Source organism: Rhipicephalus sanguineus, chromosome 9 (assembly GCF_013339695.2).
Source record: "Rhipicephalus sanguineus isolate Rsan-2018 chromosome 9, BIME_Rsan_1.4, whole genome shotgun sequence".
In the NCBI taxonomy this organism is placed as follows: Eukaryota; Metazoa; Arthropoda; class Arachnida; order Ixodida; family Ixodidae; genus Rhipicephalus; species Rhipicephalus sanguineus.
Window position 1 is genome coordinate 89,662,546 of NC_051184.2, and position 18,873 is coordinate 89,681,418.

At 46.1% G+C, this 18,873-nt stretch overlaps 1 protein-coding gene across 2 annotated transcripts in view; it reads left to right on the plus strand.

The window, feature by feature from the left end:
* The window catches only part of LOC119405994 (multiple PDZ domain protein), a 352,266-nt gene that overhangs the window by 323,537 nt on the left and 9,856 nt on the right, over window positions 1–18,873 (plus strand). For both annotated transcript variants that reach the window (XM_037672815.2, XM_049419279.1), the window contains 4 exons: window positions 7,730–8,004; window positions 9,427–9,510; window positions 10,507–10,713; window positions 15,534–15,745. In XM_037672815.2, the coding sequence (XP_037528743.1) occupies window positions 7,730–8,004; window positions 9,427–9,510; window positions 10,507–10,713; window positions 15,534–15,745 (778 nt within the window). The remainder of the gene's footprint in view (window positions 1–7,729; window positions 8,005–9,426; window positions 9,511–10,506; window positions 10,714–15,533; window positions 15,746–18,873) is intronic.

Here is an 18,873-nt window from a genome sequence, read left to right on the forward strand (position 1 = left end):
CTGCTGTTCCACTCATTGCCGTGAAGGCAGTGCCACTTCTCTAGCATAAACTTTTTTTTTGCCTCTTTATATGTAAAGATAATAAAGTGTAAATATCTACATAATAGAAAGACTGCAACTTTAACCAGTAAGCATGCTATGCTGAATAACAGCCCGCAACATAATGCAGTACCGAGATTTCTCCGTGCTCGGCACAGCACACCATTGTTTGTGACTTTTTGTGGCAATTTAAAATGACGATTCCTGCCTAAATCGTGAACAGCGTGGTCGATTCTATCGTTATATTTCGTGGTCTTTTTGCCTCCACGCACATCTCATGACATGTTTTGGGCAGTTGTCGGTGTCTTCAAGACGGCATTCGGGTGTAGTCAGCATAAGGGGACCAAGCGAATGACGATGTCTGGCTCGTGGTGTGCACATGAGCGTGACACAGCTGGCAGACGCTAATTTTTGCACAACAAAGATGTTAGATGTCCTTTACCAATGTACCATTCCTAGAAGAGCGAGGATGATCTGCAAGAGTGAGCTAAATGAAGAACGGTCATTATGAAAAATAAAACCGCGCATAAAATAAGACAAGAAAATGTATGCTGATGCAGCACTAACAGCTGTCACATTCACTGTGCCAAAAGCAGTGTGTATACAATGAAAAGCGACAACTAAATGCAGAAAACTACAAAGCCCTGAAAGCAGCAAAAAAATTTGTAATGACCTTCATCAAAAGCAAGCTACAAGTCAATCCCAAATATACAAATTCTCAGCACCATACTATAGCGCAAGTGAATGCAGAGGGGTTCAATGAAATGCATGTTTATTAGTAGATACCATAAATGTTGCTCTTGTAATTCGTAAAAACTAAAACGTCTGTTATGCTTGACATCACCTTGAGTTTAGCAGGATGTTATTACAGAAGTAGAAATACTTAGAAGGCCATCAATTGCTTTTGTCGGTAGACCTAAAAAAGAAATGCTTAACGAGAACTGATTGAAAGCCTCGAGAGCTTCATTCGGAATTTCACATGCACGTGTGCCGTTCCCATTTTGTCCAATGCCTTTTCGATTGCGCACAGTGTTCACTGGCACAGAAGCACCTATGTTGTGTGGAGTTGTTCGTCGATGCGAGTAACGCTCTTGATGCACCAGTGTCGTGTAAGCCTTGTTTAATATGAGAAAGCATTTCTGTTATGGTGAACCTTCTGTCTTAAAGTTTCACAAGGGCTGGCTATGAACTGATCCATCCCTGTGAAGTGTGCACGTACAACACGTGTACATGTACATGTGCACGTGCAACACATTGTGGCATGTCATGCAGTGTGCACATACATGGCACATCATATACATGGACAGGTTCTGCTGACACACTGCACAAGGCGATGTAAACGTTCACCACTCCACAGCACGCAGTTGAGACAACTGAATGAAATCCGTTGTCGTTGCATGACCATACAAATTAAGTTCATACCGAAAATTTCACACGTAATATGTGGGAATATCTGACCTAACTGCCTCTACAAAAAGGATGTATGATTAATGCGAAAATATCCAACCAATAACTTGCTTGTAGCGAGTCATCACTTGTGAATTTTTTTATCATAGCATTGGGCTGCAGATCTTTTTAAGTTAATTTTTTTATGACAGCAAGGGTAGCTTACCATGCTTTAGTATGACCAGAGAGAGTCATTCCATAGAAGTTTAACAAGCGGGCTGTCTATTTTAGCATGTGCCGATTGGATAAAGCCCAAGAGCCGGCGGTGACAATTGGCATCAGTGCTCTCGATCTGCAACCCATCAGTATGCACTGAAGTACAGCCTACTGTGTTCATTCTTCTAGCATAAGTTGCTAGTTTTCGAAGTTGTGCCTGCTTTTATTACCATCTGTATAATGAAATAGGCAGTAAATGGGGGGCTGAAGTACTTCTTGACAAAGACATCTTGCAAATTCAGGCAAAAGAGAGTAATAACTTATGCTTGTATTTCCTGACCCAGTGGAAAAGGGGAGGGCGGGAGCTTTCTTGCATCTTTTCTTGTGAGCTTTTTATGATGCCTCTGCTCGTTATTCAAACGTCATATTTTGCACGAAAGTTCTTCTGTATTTTGCTTAAACAAGGTTTATTTTATGGGGTCCATAATTACATTGCAGTTTGCCTTTATGGAGTGAATTCGGAGCTTTTTCAGTGGCAAAAAAGGCAAAAAAAAACAGGGGTTGGGGAGTTGGGGGGAAGGCTTTTGCAAAGCAACACTCTCTTTCTTGCTCCGGCGCACGCTGGTGCCTTCTCTTTTGTATTTCTTTCTCTCTCTCATTGTCCCTGTCCCATGCTGCCCTCTACCTGCCACATCCGTCACCTCCACTTCTACTGCTGCGATCGATGGCGGCGGGGGGAAAAAAACCATGCGTGCCTGCATGCGTGGGGTGGGCCTGTGCTTCGTGAATGCCCTCCTCGTCTCATTGCCTGCCGTGCATGCTTCGGCTCTGGCTTGCCGCCTATGGCCACCGCATGCCATCTACTTAACCTGCTCGATGCCCCTCGGATGCGTTCCTTGTAAGTACCGTCTCCGGCCAGTGGCAGTGTTTTCTGCTGCGCCGTAGAGTTTCCGGTGACAAAAAAAGTGCTTTCCAATTTGTGGGCTCTGTTCCCATGTTTGTTGTTCTCTTTTTCATTTTGTTGCAGTACGTTAACACATTTTTCAGACAGTGAAGTGCTACATAATGGGCACTGTGAGCATTTCTTAAGCACTTCATCATCTGCACATGAGCATCATCACATAAGTTTCTTCATGCTCATCGCTTGTGGGAATTCATCTGGGAGATGGATCTGTGCCTGGAGTGTGATCGGACGGCCACATCTTCAGGTTGTATTAGAGGGGTGCTTGAACCAGCACCTCCACCACACTGACGTAGCATTTGACACACCTAAAGCCCCTCCATGCGTTTTCCGCCAGCTAGGTTAAGTAGCGCCAACTCATCCTCCCCCTCTCCCTTTACACCGTTTCCCCACCCAGTGGAAGCAGAAGTGCCGCCATGATGTTTCTGCTGTTTTTCCGGTTGATGCACCCGCCCCATGCCCGCCCATGCCCTCGCGACGTAGGAACACCGAGCGAAAACTCGCTCGGCGGCGGGCAGTTTAGAACGAACCTTAAAACAACAACACTTGCGAAACGGAGAAGGAAATATTTGCTTTCTCGCGTATGCACATGCGTGTGCAGAAACAAGATGGAAGGAAAAAGCGGAAGGAAGTGGTTCAAGAACTTCCTTCCGGAAGCTCTAGAACCGGAAATGGGCGGCGTCGTCAGCACAATAGATGGCGCTACTTAAAAAAGCGGCAGCAGACGCGATGGAGGGCCTTTAGTCACACCCTTTAATAACTCTAATAGCTTTAACTTTTGCATTGTTGCCTGGAATGGCTGCACGGTCTGTAGTCACGCTACTTGGACATGACAGCAAGGACGGAAAGTGTGCTTACAGTTTGTGCTGTGTAATAGCGTGGCTAGCTGTTCAAGAGTTGTGTAGGTTGGGCTAGTTGCCTTACGTTTGACGTGGCAAACAGTCAACAGATCAAGAGATCTCTGCTGTTCATATTTATTACACATTACATGGCCTGCCTATTCCCATTTCTTCCTCTTAATAAGGATATCGGCTGCCCCTGTCCTTTCTCTGATCCAATCTTCTGTCCTCTTGTCTCTTAACCCTTTGAGTGTCGAATTTTTCTGAGAAAAGCTTTCCCAGATGGTGAAATTGCTTTATTGGGGTTTTCAAATGCACGAAATGTGTAAAGTCAGTAAAAAAATTGTACAAAAAAATGAGAAACGGTTTCGTAGTGTCAGCATTACCCAGAACTGCAAAATATTCAACACTGTTTCAGAGCACGGTATCCCTTGAAACACGGGTCTACGCACAGCGCCTTGTCGCCATCTGCACGCGTAACACGTGTCTCCATTCTCTTCTTAGAGCGACGAGTTGTGCTGGCAAACACACGGCATCTTCTCTGCGTGTGGCTGCCTTGGGCAGAGTAAACTCAGTAATCAAGGAGAACGAGGATACCTCGTGATCGTCGGTGATAAACAAGCTAAGAGCAGCGCTAATAAAGATAGAAATCAACTTCCACCGCCTCTGCAAGGGAGTGCCGATAAAGATAAAAATCAAGTTCCCTGCGCCTTCATTGCAATCACGCGGTGAAACTTAAACCACGAAAGGGCGTTGCCCATCGGTGTTGCCGCAGACCGCGCAATGCGGTGACACTAGAAATCAGTTCTGTTTATCACTGCAAGAAGGTAGCACAATCGAATTTCAGACACTTGTAAGTCCTAGGAGGTGGCAGCACCTTCCAGTGAGCATGCATCGTCATTACGGGGTGAAATTTCAAGCGGAGGGTCAAAAAAGTACCCGTACGGCAAAGACACTGCGGCACAGAGAACCTCCACCGTACATGTACGGCAAAAACACTCAAAGGGTTAATGTTATGCCTATTATTTTCCATTACATCACTCACTGCGCAGACATTAACTCCTTCTAGTACTGGCTGTTGTTTGTTTGGGGTGAGGCCTAAGTGAATTTGCTGGTAGAATGGAATGATTGTAAACTTTTCAAGGAATCATAACACATTACGTCAGTACTAGCTATAAGTAGCCGCTAGATTAGACAAACTTTTGTGCTGGTGAGAAGAAAAGTCACCTGGTGGGGAGAGCCAATAGCACTCTGCATATACCAAAGTCATATTTACCATTGAAGGAGCCTAGCCAAATCCACTGCACAGCAACAAGGATCGTACTGATGCTTGCCAGTTGCACTGCGCCACCCATTCTTGCTATACAACTGCATGGCTCATCTTGCATCTCAGTCCAAATTTTCTTGCTGCCTCTCTGGCATATACAGTCGCAGATAAATATGAAGGCATAACAAGTTGTCATATATGACAAAATGTTATACAATTTTTAGCAGTGATGTCTCTGTGTAATAAGGCTACACTTAAATAGCAAACAACACATTTAATCCTGAACTATGGATGGTAAATTGTTGCCGTAAGGAATTTAGCTCACCAGAATATTTATTGACCGAATTTTCACCGTATAGTACACTCAAACCTCTTTATAACAAAGTCACACCTGCACTGAAAATAACTTCGTTATATCCGAAAATTCGTTATGAACGTTTATTCGTAATACTGTATCTATGACAAGACTATCCTTTCTTTACTTCGTTATAACCGATAATTCGTTATATCCGTGTTCGTTATTTCGAGGTTTGAGTGTAATGCATGCTGTTTATCAAAAGTTTTGCTTATTGTCTTCTCACAATCATAGCTAAAACACTTCATTCCTTTTGTAATGACACACGGCGACAACATATTTCGAATTTGAAAAAAAAATTTGTCCTGTTGGCTCTATGGACATGCTCTCCATGGTTGATGCTCTTTTGGTTCTTCCATGTTCAAAAATGTTCCAAAAGCCGAGTGAATTCGTTATCGTAAAAGGTTTACTCTGACTTAAGACAACAGATATTAACAAAATGACAGAGGCGTTTCGCCACCTATGCAGGTGGCATCCTCACTATACAATGGCCACCTATGCAGGATGCCACCTGCACAGGTGGTGAAAAGTCAGTCATTTCATTAATTGTTTTGTTAAGTCGGAGTAAACCTTTGACAGTCTTCCATGTTTGTCTGTACTATAGTGTCCAAAGTGCCGCAAATGCCTGTGCAACAACTGTTAACTATTGATAACTCTTTAAGGCAACATAATGTCTGTCTGGTATATTTACTATATAGACTGAACACTTCTGCAACTGCTTAGTGTATAAGTTATTTAGAAACGGAGCATTTGAAACCTCTCTTTCAAAACACGAAATGCGGCATCTTGGAAGCTAGCATATGGCCTGCTCACACTATAGATAGCTTTGGTGTGTTCAAGCTTACGACGTACGCAATGTTGTTGGTGTAATACTGGGTTACCAGATGCAGATAGCAGCATCTTGAGAGCCTTCGTGTAACAATTATATCTATAGACACGTTCTCCCTCTGCCACGAGTATTCTTGTTGAAAAAAATTAAGAGACAATGGTGCCAAACTATTGCACCAGCAGCGAAGCAAAATACCTTCGCTTAAAACAGCTCTGTCTCTGCCTTTGCTCTGGCTGGCAACAGCCACAGTAAAGCTCTGGCTGTTGTCTCTGTCTCTGGCTCTGTCGTTATCCCAGCTGCTCACATTTCTTGCCCCCAAGTTATCCCAAAAATGACCGGAAGTTTTCAGAAAACCTAAAAAATCTCAAATTTTTAGCTTTCTTCAGTAGCACATTGAACAAACCAGGACGAATTTTTTGTCAACCGAGAAGCTTTTGTTTCTGAGAAAGCCATGTGAGCTTCCTTGTTGATTTGTGCTACAAATTGTTGAAGATCAAGTTTCCTTTTTATGTTTCTCTCTCGATATTGTGGGATTTTACAGAACTTATTTGCCATTCATTAAAAAGCTCGCTCTTGTAAGGTGAAGCAATGCCAGAAACAGCTCCAGGGCCACTGTGCCGGGTGTCTCGTCCACCGGTCGATTGGGAGCGCAACGTTATCGGCGTCGTACGTATTGCCGTCGCACTCAACGGGCTGTCGCAAAACGAACAGGGTAAACTCGCGGTTGAGGCGGCGCAATTCGCGGTTGAGGCGGCGCAAACATTATAGTTTTATGGCATCTTTGGCTGGCGTGCACTGGTGGCGTTTGCTGTGCATTCATGCGGTGCCATACGTTCGTCTGGGCAGCACGCATGCGGTGCCGCACATTCAGCTGGGCCGGCTATGACACGAGTGCACGCCACCGCGCCACCGTGAAGGTTGACGGTGGAGCATGGTGCAATCCCGTCGTTCAGTGCATGCTGGCAGACGATGCGGCAACGTTCCGTCAGTGCAGGCGCAATTTACAGTTGGTATTACCACAGAACACGGCCGGACTGGGGGGAAAACATGCGTGTGCTGTGCGTCGTCAGGCCGTGCTTGCACAAGGCTACTTTTGCTGTCAGGATTTCACCGGACAGTGAAGAAAATGCAAAAACTGCCGTAACCTCGGTCGAGATTATGCAAAACTCATGCAGCACAAGCGCATGGAGAACATACAAGCACATGCTGGACTCAAAGCGTCTCACAGACGTCTCTAATCATCTTGTTTTTCGTTGTTTGTGCTCTTATCCCCAGTACAAAACGACCATTGCAAATTGTCATCTGCTGAATTTCAACTGATGCCTGCCTCTCGCAGATGGCGCTGCTGTCGTAGATTCGGGTTTGGTGTTTCACACGTTCGACTGGTCTCTAGTGGGGCCTGAAACTTGAGCAGTGTTTGACATAACTTCCCTTCCACCGTCACGGTGCCAGTGAGGCTGAGCCGAAGATGCCATTAAAGACGTTGTTAATGTTATGATGTAAAATGACATTGCCTGCCGTGCGTTTCTAGTGACAATGGTGCTTGAATGCTGACCCGTAGGTCGTGGGGTCAGATCCTGGCCACGCCAGCCGCATTGTTGATGGAGGCATGAGGCCTTGCTTAGATTTAGGTGCATGTTAATAGAACCCCAGGTGGTCGAAATTTCCGGAGCTTTTCACTACGGCGTCTCTCGTAATCATATAGTAGTTTTGGGACATAACACTCCAACAATTATTAATTATAATTATATATACAATTACAATCTCCAATGTTATTTTATTGTTCCTATTTTCTTGCTTCCTATGCTCTTGCTAAATCTGTCTGTCATGGCACTAGGCACGGTGGGCTCCCTGGCACTTTCGCACTGTTCGTCGAAATGCCGGCCCTCTCCGTCATCCCCCGACGGCCGCCTGCCATCGCCCCTGCTGTCTCCGCTGCGGCCGGAAACTGTGGCCGAACACACGCCAGACCAGACGCCCCAGAAGCCGGACAGCGGCACCACCTCGCCGGCATCGGACGTCATCCGGCCGGGCCGCCCGACGGCCATCGAAATCACCAAGGAGAAACTGGGTCTGGGCCTCAGCATAGTCGGCGGTTCCGACACGCCTCTGGTGAGGAGCTTTCCCGATCTCTCCAACGTGGCCGGTCACATTTCCGGACAGGAATAAAAGTGGAGAGAAGGGACAAATGACTGAGAGGTGCACGTAACAATCTCATCTACAGTGAACCAAAAACATACTTCGAAAAGGCGCGAAAAGACCACCACCAAAGCAAGATGGAAACTAGTACGATGCCCTACTGGCTGACGTTTTTATTCAGAAAACACGTTCATAAAACAGTTATCCCTCATAACCCTTGCCATGATGACCAAAAATCTGTGTCACCTAAGACAGCCACATCATCATACTGGTAAGTGCGGCAAGTTGGGCAGATTGGCAAAGATACACGTCTCTGAATGAGTAGCGTGTAAAGACGGAGGCAGTAAAAACACAAGCGCTTGTCCTGTTTACGTCCCTGTCTTTTGCCTCCATTTCTTATGCACTACTCATTCGAAGTCATACATCATACCGGCACGTGTTGTTCAAAGAACGCCATCTCGGTTCCTTGCATACTAATTGCAGAGTGGCTGATGCAAGTAGAACCTTCCCAAATGATATGAAAGGCTTCTGTAATCTTTCTCTGAGTTTTTCCATGGTGTCTGTAAACCACCGTAATAAGCAGAAGCCTTGTATATCAGCTGGGAAGGTTCTAGGTGCATCAAAATGTTCTAGGTGCACCATCTCTCGCCCAGATTTTCATCATGTTGAACCAGAAAATCACACGACTATAGCTTGTACATCTATTTATTAAATCATGTTTGAAAAAAAAACTTAAGGTGGAGCCAACTTAGGTTGTCCATGTATGCATGCGAGCATATTGACTCTTATGTTTGAAAAAAAAACTTAAGGTGAAGCCAACTTAGGTTGTCCATGTATGCATGAGAGCATATGGACTCTTACGCCTAAGTACTACGGTATTGGGTAGCTGCTTTCCTGACTTGCCGTGGAAGCTTAGCAGCTGCGGTGGTGTTCTGCTGGGAATGATGACAGGGGATGGACCCCTGGCTACGGCAGATACATTTTATAAGGGCGAAAGGCAAAAACTTCTACTTCTTCTTCTACTTAGATTTTGATGCACATTAAAGGGCCCGAGGGGGTCAACGTTAATGCTGAGTCACCCAGTACAGTGTACCTCATAAACATACCTTGGTTCTGGCACATAAAGCAGCTGCGGTCGTTCATCACAGTTTCTGACAAGCCTGAGAAGGTTGAAGCTCGTAAAACAGTTTTGCACGGCTAGCCAGTGCCTTTCTGCAGCAGCAACAATATCAGTCTCAGATCACGCGCAATAACATTCAGGAATTTCATTTCTTGGGGTACTTATTGCAGGCATGTGTGCATGCACACGCATGCTTGTGTGGCCTGTTTACGTGGATAAAAATATCCAAATTCACCGCTATCTTACCTGGGGTGTTCTCTTTTTCTCTTCAATAGGGTGCAGTCATCATCCACGAAGTGTACCCCGACGGTGCTGCTGCAATGGATGGTCGTCTTCGACCTGGTGACCAAATTCTGGAGGTGAGTCGCTGCACAGATCAAGCAAAACTGAGAATCAAATTCTTAATCTTGTGCTCAATGAGTTAGTTGGGTTGCCACTGCAGTGGGTTCCAACTCAGTGGGTGTATTTAGTGTATGCCGCTCTCGTTGACTCCAAAAACACTCTTGGTATTTCTGTCAGAAGCTGCTCGGCCTTGTGTTCCTAGTTCGTCTTCCTTTCTCTGTCATTTTTTTATATGCTGGGAGATCTGGAAGGGTTTTTCTGATACTAATAAGTGCTCTCAGTCGCACTGTTTTGTTGGTTGTTGCAGCGTCATGAGAGATCCAACATTGGAGAATGTGCATTCCTTGTCACATTAAAGCTGCCCTCCAGTAAGGTCACGCATGCTGCTCAACTAGATCCTCAGGATTGTGCATGAAACGCCAAGTGCATGTGGCTCAAATTAAAAACTTTGAAAGAGCATACCCTACATTCAAAAGGGACATCCTGTACCTTTGTATACATTTCATCAAAGCTCGGTGTCACCTCTGTGCCGTGTGCTACACAGTTTTGCTGGTCACCCACCTTGGTACAGTGGGATGGCTCTTGAATTTCTAGAAAACATAGTTCTTTGTCACTGTTTATCCCTCCTAGCAATGTTGTTCTCTGGCACTGTCCGTGCCCAGCAAAACCAGTTGATGCTTTCATGTGTAATCGTATTCATAGCGCAAAAACCAGATGCAGACACAAGTAAGGAACACAGGACGGGCACTAGCGCGTCCTGTGTTCCTTACTTGTGTTCTTTACTTGTGTCTGCGTCTGGTTTTTGCGCTACGAATATGATTACAAGTTATTCAAACCAACTAGCCCGCATCACCGCCTTGACTGCTTTCATGTGGTCTGCCTGGTTTCTAGCATTGCTAGTCTATTAAATTTCGGTGTTTTGGCATATCTCTGTGGGCAGCGCAGAGGGTTGTCCAGTTTGTGGGTTCTGTTTTCCTTGGAGTCATGCACTTGCGCCTCACTTGTGCGTGCAGGTGAACGGCGAGGATCTGCGAGAGGCGTGTCACGAAGCTGCCATTGCCGCTCTGCGGCAAACTTCGTCGGTGGTGCGGATGCAGGTGCTTCGTGAGGAAGAGCCGCAGCAGGACATCCTCACTGTCGAGCTGCACAAAAAGGCCGGGCGCGGTCTCGGCCTGAGCATCGTGGGCCGGCGCAATGCACCGGGTGTCTTCATCTCTGAGGTACCTTCCATCTTCTCGTTTACAAAGCCGTAACTCTCCCGATTTGCGTGTGAAACTGCCGAATTTTGAGCAGTTCTCCCAATTATATGGGCACGTCCATGAGTCTCCCGAAAAACAGCCTCAATCTCACCGTGAAAAGAAAATAATAAAAAAAGTGACAGTTTCGCGCAAGGGCGAAGCAATGAATGCGATAGCAGCAAATTAGAATGTCACACGAAGAACGGCAAGCACCTCGATAGTTGCAGTGCGCCGCTCAAGCGCAAAGGATGCACGAAAAGTGCACACACAAGACGAGCGCGAACTAACAACGGTCACAGCTCGAGAGTGACAGCGCGCTGCTCAAACACAAGGAAGGACGCTTGAAAAGGACGCACAGGTATACACAGGCCGAGCGCAAACAACTGTCACAGTTCTTACTTCATGTTTGAGCAGCCCAATACAACCCAACATTCGTAGATATCTTTTTTCTTGAAAAGTGTCGGTGCGTGGACTGATCCCTCCGCATCTCCTGCCGCGCAATGGTGTTCGAGGCATTATTTAGACGGCGTTCCACATTGCGAGTTAGTACAGAAATGGGCCACCTTTAGTGCGCGTTTCAAGGGCAGTTTTCAAACTGAAGTAAAATCTAGGAACGTTGCTTTAAAGCGTGCCCTTTCGGATATCACGGGCGATGCTACACACGCTGAAGCACCTCCGAGCTCTCCGTACCGCCAGCGGCAAATGGCGTATATAAAAAGCTCGCGATTAGTATTTTAAAGAATAGATGGCACGTGGCCGAATTGTGTAATGCAGTGCGCTGCGGAGCAAGCGGTTGCAGGTTCGAATCCCGGTAGCGCGTTTCGGAATTTCTTTCTTTCTGGCTTTTATTTATATATGCTTGCTTATACATACCGTATAAACGCGTGTAAGGGCCGCACTTTTTTTTCAAGAAATGAGGGCCAATTTTCAGGGTGTGGCCCATACAAGCGACATTTTTTTTTTAAGTAAAAACGCACCAGTTAGCGAACGAAGAGCGTTTATTGCAGTATACGACATTTCTTGCGACATACTTGCTCAATCGTCGTCACTCGGCGAGTCCTCAGACTTGGAGTCCGAGATGAGATGGTGTGCTGCGAAGCGCCGTCACCCCACAAGCAGTCATCTTCCGTGCCATCCAAGCTGTTAGATATCCCGGCGACTTTAAAACTTCGGGACAGAATGTCCGTCGACACCGAGCTCCATGCAGATAGGATCCACCCAAGTACAGTCGCCAAGGCTAGTCCCTTCACACGCAGCATGTCCGTTGTGAGTGCAAGACCACCATTCCGCACTTCAGTCACATAGCGGAGCAAGTCTTCTTCCAAATCGGGAAACTTGCACTGCTCTCCTCGGAAAGCGCGCTTAGTGCTGTTGGTGTTTCGCAAGGCTTCGTTTTGAGCACACCAACGTCGAACACACTTCTCGTCAACGTTGAATTTTCTGACGGCGGCACGTTTCCCATGCTCGAGAGCATACTCGATCACCTTCAACTTATAGCCAGCAGTGTAGCTATTCAGGTACTTGCCCATCTTGCCAAAACGTGAACGCCGTGTAGAAAACAAGCTAGCACAAAGGTCATCGAACAGTGCAGAAAACTACAGCAAATGGCTGGCTGAACTGCACAAACCGAACAACGCGAACGCCATGCCAAAGTTGGTGATGCTAATGCCGATATGGATAGCGCCGATAGCGCGTTTGTATAGAGATGTGAGAAGCTAAAGATAAAATCCTGCTTTAACCTTTAGTTGGCGGGTCTATGAATACCAATAAAAAGGTTAAAATTTTTAGCCCACTTCGCGAACATCTTAACACGAATAAAATCCAAAACTATATATATTCTGGTGACGATGATGATGGTTGCGTTTACTTGCGCTATCTATCGACTACGCCTAGAAGCTTGCGCGCGCGCATTTTGAATGCGTATTGGTTGAGGAAAGTGTGGGTGCGGCCATTTCGCGGATTTTTTTTTTTTAGAATATGCACTTCAAAAAAACGGGGTGCGGCCGGTGCGGCCCTTACACGCGTTTATACGGTATCCGGGACGTGACGGCAACGGCAAAAACCCACTAAAAGTGTCCGTATAATTGCTTTTGCAATAAAAATTCAGGAGCCCCTGCCTTATTCGGTAAATAGGAGCAAGCAAAGCTTAGCATTTGCATGCCTGACATACCACTTTTTTCTCTTTTCTTCTTTCTTTCTTTTGATCGCATTGCACGATGCTACCTCCTAACTGGCTCCTTCCTCCATTCTGGGAATCAGACCTTCACCCCCATGTTTGGCAGCACAACACTTCAGTTGCTACGGGCAACGATGACGGTCATTTGTTCATATTCAGGTAACAATGAAATGTGGCAACGGGAACTGACAAGTCACTCAATAAAAGATCAGATTGCCATATCAGAAATGGCTGATGGGCAACAAAGCCCACGATCGAGAGAGCGTCAATTATTGGAAAACCGCGCATACAAATTACACGTGACCGGCGCAGCATTGAGGGCCACATTTCTTTACGCTTGCCTGGCGCTGAGCTTCGTGTACAGCCCTGCCACTGAAATCTGTGAGTCACAACAGGCTTCGCTTGCATAACAAAAGACAGTGGTTCTAAAATTTTTTTACCTTTGTCTGTCATGTGCAGAATGCTAGTCCCTATCGCCGCAAGACACACTGTGCAATGAAGATAAAGCGTACTAAGAGTTGGAAGGGGCTACTAGCTGCCACAGGATCCTGCACACTTTGTCCCTTAATTACCCGCGCATGCAGGCGCCGTATAATTACGTGTACCAGTGCAATTGCTGACATCTAGAAACTTTAATGGCAATCATTCATAACAGTGCATGACGTTGTTGTGGCCCTGACAAACAATAAATAAAAGCGTACACCAGTTTTCGTTTGTTGCATCCCCTCCTCCCCCCACTTTACAAAGACTGTATCCCGAATTCCGAGGTCTCCAGGTTGGCATGTATGCAAAGCTTATGTCCTTTGCAGCTTTTATCGAGGACACTGATTGGCTATATTCTTAGATTTTTAGTGCACGCTCTACTATAACAGGCACAAATGCTAACTTACTACTAGAGCTGTGCGAATAGCAAAATTTTGGGTGCGAAGCGAATTCGAATATTGAAATGTGAGTGCGAATCGAATAGAATATTTTCGAATATTTCTCGAATATTTCTAAAATATTTTTCGAATACTTTGAAGCGAAATTGCAGAAAAAAAAGTTAGAGAGGATTCTTAAGCATATTCTTATGAGATAGCAACATGAAAGTGTTTCTTTTCGCTAGGTTGATGAAGCACTGGTGGGGTGGTGTTTCATAGTTGTCTTATCAAGAATGAGGCAATGTAGAGGCTGGAATTCTATTTGTGTACATGATTTGGTGCAACCAAAGTGTTGCCAACACACTTCACACGTGTTAGGCAAAGATGCCATTTCGTCAGCCTCTCCTCCTCTTTCAACTTCAGGGTGTGCTTGCTTCAAGTCCGGAGTTCCAAATCTGCCACGTAGACGTCGATATATAAGAACATCTAAAATTTTGGAGGCTAAAAAGCTTCGGCTTCCGATTTTTCAGACTTCCTGCCCAAATTTCAAGTCCAAAACAGCATTAATTGACCCCCACCTCAGCAACATCTTCCATCTCCATGTTGGAACCAGCGTGTTCTTGAGTTAATACATTTGCGACTGTAGCAGAGCTTGAAAGACAGCTTTGCCGTAATACCGCGGTGTGAGGAGGTGAAGCATATTGAAAATCTAGGGACCACTTCCAATCGGACGTTAACTGTGTCTTGGCAAAGTTCGACCGACCATAACGGAGCTCGAAAGGCAGCTTTGCCGCAATACCGCGGTGTGATGAGGTGAAGCATTTTGAAAATCTAGGTACCAATCTGACGTTGACTGTGTCTAGTTCGACCGTAACGGAGCTTGAAAGGCAGCTTTGCCGCAGTACGAGAGTGTAATGAGGTGAAGCATATAAAAAAATTTGAAGGGGTCACTTTTAATCGGACGTTGACTGTATTTGTTTTTGGGAAGTTCGAATAGTTCGAATAGTAAAATTCCAGTGCGAATCGAATCGAATAGCAAACACTATTCGAAAAATATTCGAAATTTCGAATATTCGCACACCCCTACTTACTACTAACGTTTAATGCCAAGTTCTTTGAACGTATACAGAGGAAAAAAGAAAAGATGGGGTGCAGCTAGTGTCTCTTCACTTGATAGTATCTACACGTATGTACATTATCTAAGCACCTCTTACTAGCTGCCATCAAGAAAATTTATTTCATTTGTGGGTAAGGCAAAAGACTGCCATGTGAAACTGGGCTTTTCAGTAATGGTGGTAAAAGTACAGCCACGCTAGTGGCAAAAACGTGCGCATCAGAAAGCAGCAGAAATCGGGAGTTTCACGGTGTGCCGCGTGAAATGGGTCGAATCCCAATTCAGTGGCAAATGACGCGTGCCATGAAGCAAATGACCAATCAGGAGCGGCAGGTGTGACATCACCGAGCCATGGCAACCAGGCTGCCGCCACTCCGCGCTGAGTTTTCAGTCGAGACATCCCACAGGGCAACAAAAGCGCGACTGACAAACAGAAACCGACACTCGCTTTCGTTGTTGCCCTCACGTTCCGAGAGAGCGCGAGATCTTATTACACTGCCAAGCGGTGATGCGCATTCCAAGGTGGCCTTCGTGGTAAGGTGCTGACACGTGGCATATGGCACGCGCACGTTACGCTGCTAGCATGGCTATACGCTAATAGTTTGTCGGAATCAGGGGTGCTGATGGTTATGCGTGCATGCACCCTTGGCAGGTGGTGCGTGGTGGAGTAGCACAGTTGGACGGCCGCCTCTGCCAAGGTGACCAAATCTTGGAAGTTAACGGCCACAGCTTGGCGGCTGCCAGCCAGGAGGAAGCGGCTGCCCTGCTCAAGACCACCATGGGCCGCATCTGTTTGCGCGTGGGGCGCCTGCGCCGGGCACCATCGCAACGTGCCACTCAGGTGCCCGTGTCACGCTCGGACTCGTGAGTACCCCGCCTTTTGTCACCCTCGTCACTAACTGATCTCTCTTGTCTGTGATGCTTGAATCTGTCGGCAGGAACGAATTTTGATGCACCAGCCGGGACTATCACCAAAAGCACCAGCTAATGGCCCAGACGAGAACCATTATTTGGCACAGAATTAGTCTTAGCTTTACTCGCTGAAATCGTTTCACTACACACCATTAGCCCTGGCACTTTGTAGCACAACCTCTCTATGCAGGCTGCCACTATGGTAGTACAGTGAACTCCCGTTAAGACGAACTCGGTTAAGACGAATTCTTGCTTATACCGAACAACACGGGACCATTTGTTTGGTTTCCCATAGACTCAATGCAAAAAAAATTCGCTTAAGACGAACCGCCCAACTGTACTCTTCTGTTAAGACGAACTTTCGCGGTGATCGACAACGCTGGCGATTCTGCGAAACGAACACTGCAGTCTTCGAGGAGCATTCAGGCGATCGAGAAAAGGCAAAAAAGAGAAAAATGCGCTTCCCGGAGCAAAGACGTGAAGCAAATCGCGACGCTGAGGGCGCGAGATAAATGAAAAAGAAGTGTCCGCGGATAAAGCCGGTATCCCCCTCACCCCCAGCCGTTGGGTGGGGGAGGTGCGGGCTTTATCAGCAAAGAAAGCAACAAAAAGAGTAGGGGGATTTACAACTTGGACCCCCAAGCCATTGCGTCCTTTTGTACCCCCCCCCCCTTCCCCGTTCTTCGATTTCCCAGCTGGATCCAGTGCAAAGGGGAACAGGACACAACAGTTTGGGGCTCATCGGCCCCTCCGCCGTTGTCAGAGGGGCAAACGCAGGGGGAGTCAAGGGAAAAAATGAAGGAAAAGCGACAGGAACAAAAACTGTCTGTGCATTACAATCGAGTAGGAAACCGAAACCACGTTTGTGGCGCACTCCCGTCAGAGGGGTCAGGTGCACTGTCATCGCCATCATACAATGGCAGCCGAGCACATTTTGCTGTCAGTTCGTGTCGGTTCGCGTAGGACCTGTGCGCGTTGCATCTGTTTCCAGTAAAGTGCAAATTGTGATGAGCCATTTTGATTATGGAAGTGCACGACAAGGGAAGGCTATTTTGTACACTGAATATAGCTGCGTCGTTGTTTTTCGTGTGCGCGAGGCTTGTGACCGTGAGTAGCGCAATGGGATATCTTCAGCTGCACGTCGATCAGGAAAAGTTACTACGGGCCGAAAACGGGAAAATATCCGGACCTCGAACAAAACCTTGCAGGCTTTCTTAAGCAACTCAGCGTATCATGACTTTGTCAAGGCAACAGCACGCCACCGAGGCGTATCCAGAAGCGATCTTAGAGCCAGCAAAACAGGTCCCAGAAGAAAAGGAACTGCCAGGACAATAAATTTACATTATTTGAAGGAAAATTGTGCTTCTCTCTCTCTCTCTCTTTCTTTTTTTTGAAATCGTCAACATAGGAGCGTGCTACAGTTTTATCATTAAAATGTGGTAGCAGTATCTTCATGAAATTTTTATTTTTGGACCCGCGAAATCAGGTGCTCGTACGACTCGTGTAAATACTCTGCTTGTAGTTTTTATCTAGATGAGCCAAATAAATACTTTTTCTTGTCTTTTAGCCCCCACTGTAAGTCTACTCCATTCAGTGTTTTCGAGTAACATACTTGGATGCACTTGGCATGTTAGCATCTCTTTTTGGGGGCACTTCCGATAAGCCGAACTCCTCATAAGACGAACAGATGACCGCGGTCCCTTCGAGTTCGTCTTAACGGGAGTCTACAGTACATTCTATAACGCATGACTCCAGTTCCATGCTTCCAAGGTTGTTGGTGAGGCAGCAGTGCTACTTAGATTGCGTTCTGAAAGAGAATAGAATGTAAAATGGATCCGCGTAGTGTGCTGCAGGTTGTTTTTTTATGAGGCAGATAACAGGATAGCATATTGACACACGGTGTGCAGTATTCTTGCCGTGCTTTTCATTCTCCCTTGGCACACCTTGATCGAGGGGAGTACAGTGTAATGATTTGTGTTTCTCGCACACTGCACGCAGTCACGGGGAAAGCCGCAGCACTTACATGTTCTTGTTTAGGTGAGGCTCGGACAGGAAGCAGCATTGTCTGGTGCAGCTTGTACGAGGTGTTAAAGCAAAATCACTAGCAAGACGGTGCACCTGAAAGAAAACGATAAATGCACGTTAGAGGGGCCATGACACGGTCACCCACCAAATTGCAGTTTTCAGCTAAATATAGAAGTAGACGGTCTATTGTGTCTGTACAAGCATGAAAAATGGACTGTAAAAGAATATTTCGTTGCAAAATGAGCCCTAGAAGTCACCAGTTACAAACACTGCCCATCGCCGGCGACCGCCATTTTGCCATGGCGTGTGTGACGTCATGTGCTTGCGAGTGCGCCAATGTTGTCAGACTCTCGGGCCGCTCGCATGTTTATAAAAATGCTCGTTATAAATTAAGCTCTCGACCAAATGCACTGAAGTTTCGCCAGATTGTTTCTGAACACCCAAGGATTAACTCACATAACACAGATTACGAGCGGAAATTGGGTGTCATGACCCCTTTAAGCACAGAAGTGCAGCAGCATTATTCCACATATTACAGGACAGAGTCATCACAACGTAACTTACCCGAACCCACTTGCAGGATGGGTTTGAAACCCTTTCCGTGTAGAGCCATGACTCACTCTCTTCAAGCTTCAGGTGCCTCCGGAAACTTGTGAAACGAGCACACACCATTCATGCACAACTGCTGTGAATTTCGCATCTGGCTATCATGAACAGTCTTTTATTTCTTTAGTTGTTTGTAAGCCAACTGCAGCGCAGTGCCTCCCGGACAAATGACTTGCATGCATTTTTTAGTCCTTTATGCATGTCTGAAGCATAAAATTCTTCAGCTTCGAAGCAGAAAGCAAGGAGCACCAACTTCACACCAGACATGTTATCTAAATATCTCACAGCCACCACTCCCCCATACCGGAGCGACACCTGGTGTCAAAAGATGAAACTTCAAGTCTCCTGCCAACGAGACTAAACAATTCTGTTTTATAAGCACTAGTAATTTTTTTTCAATATGCAACATTACACAAAGTGTGATATCCTAACAAGTCTATGTTCAAGGA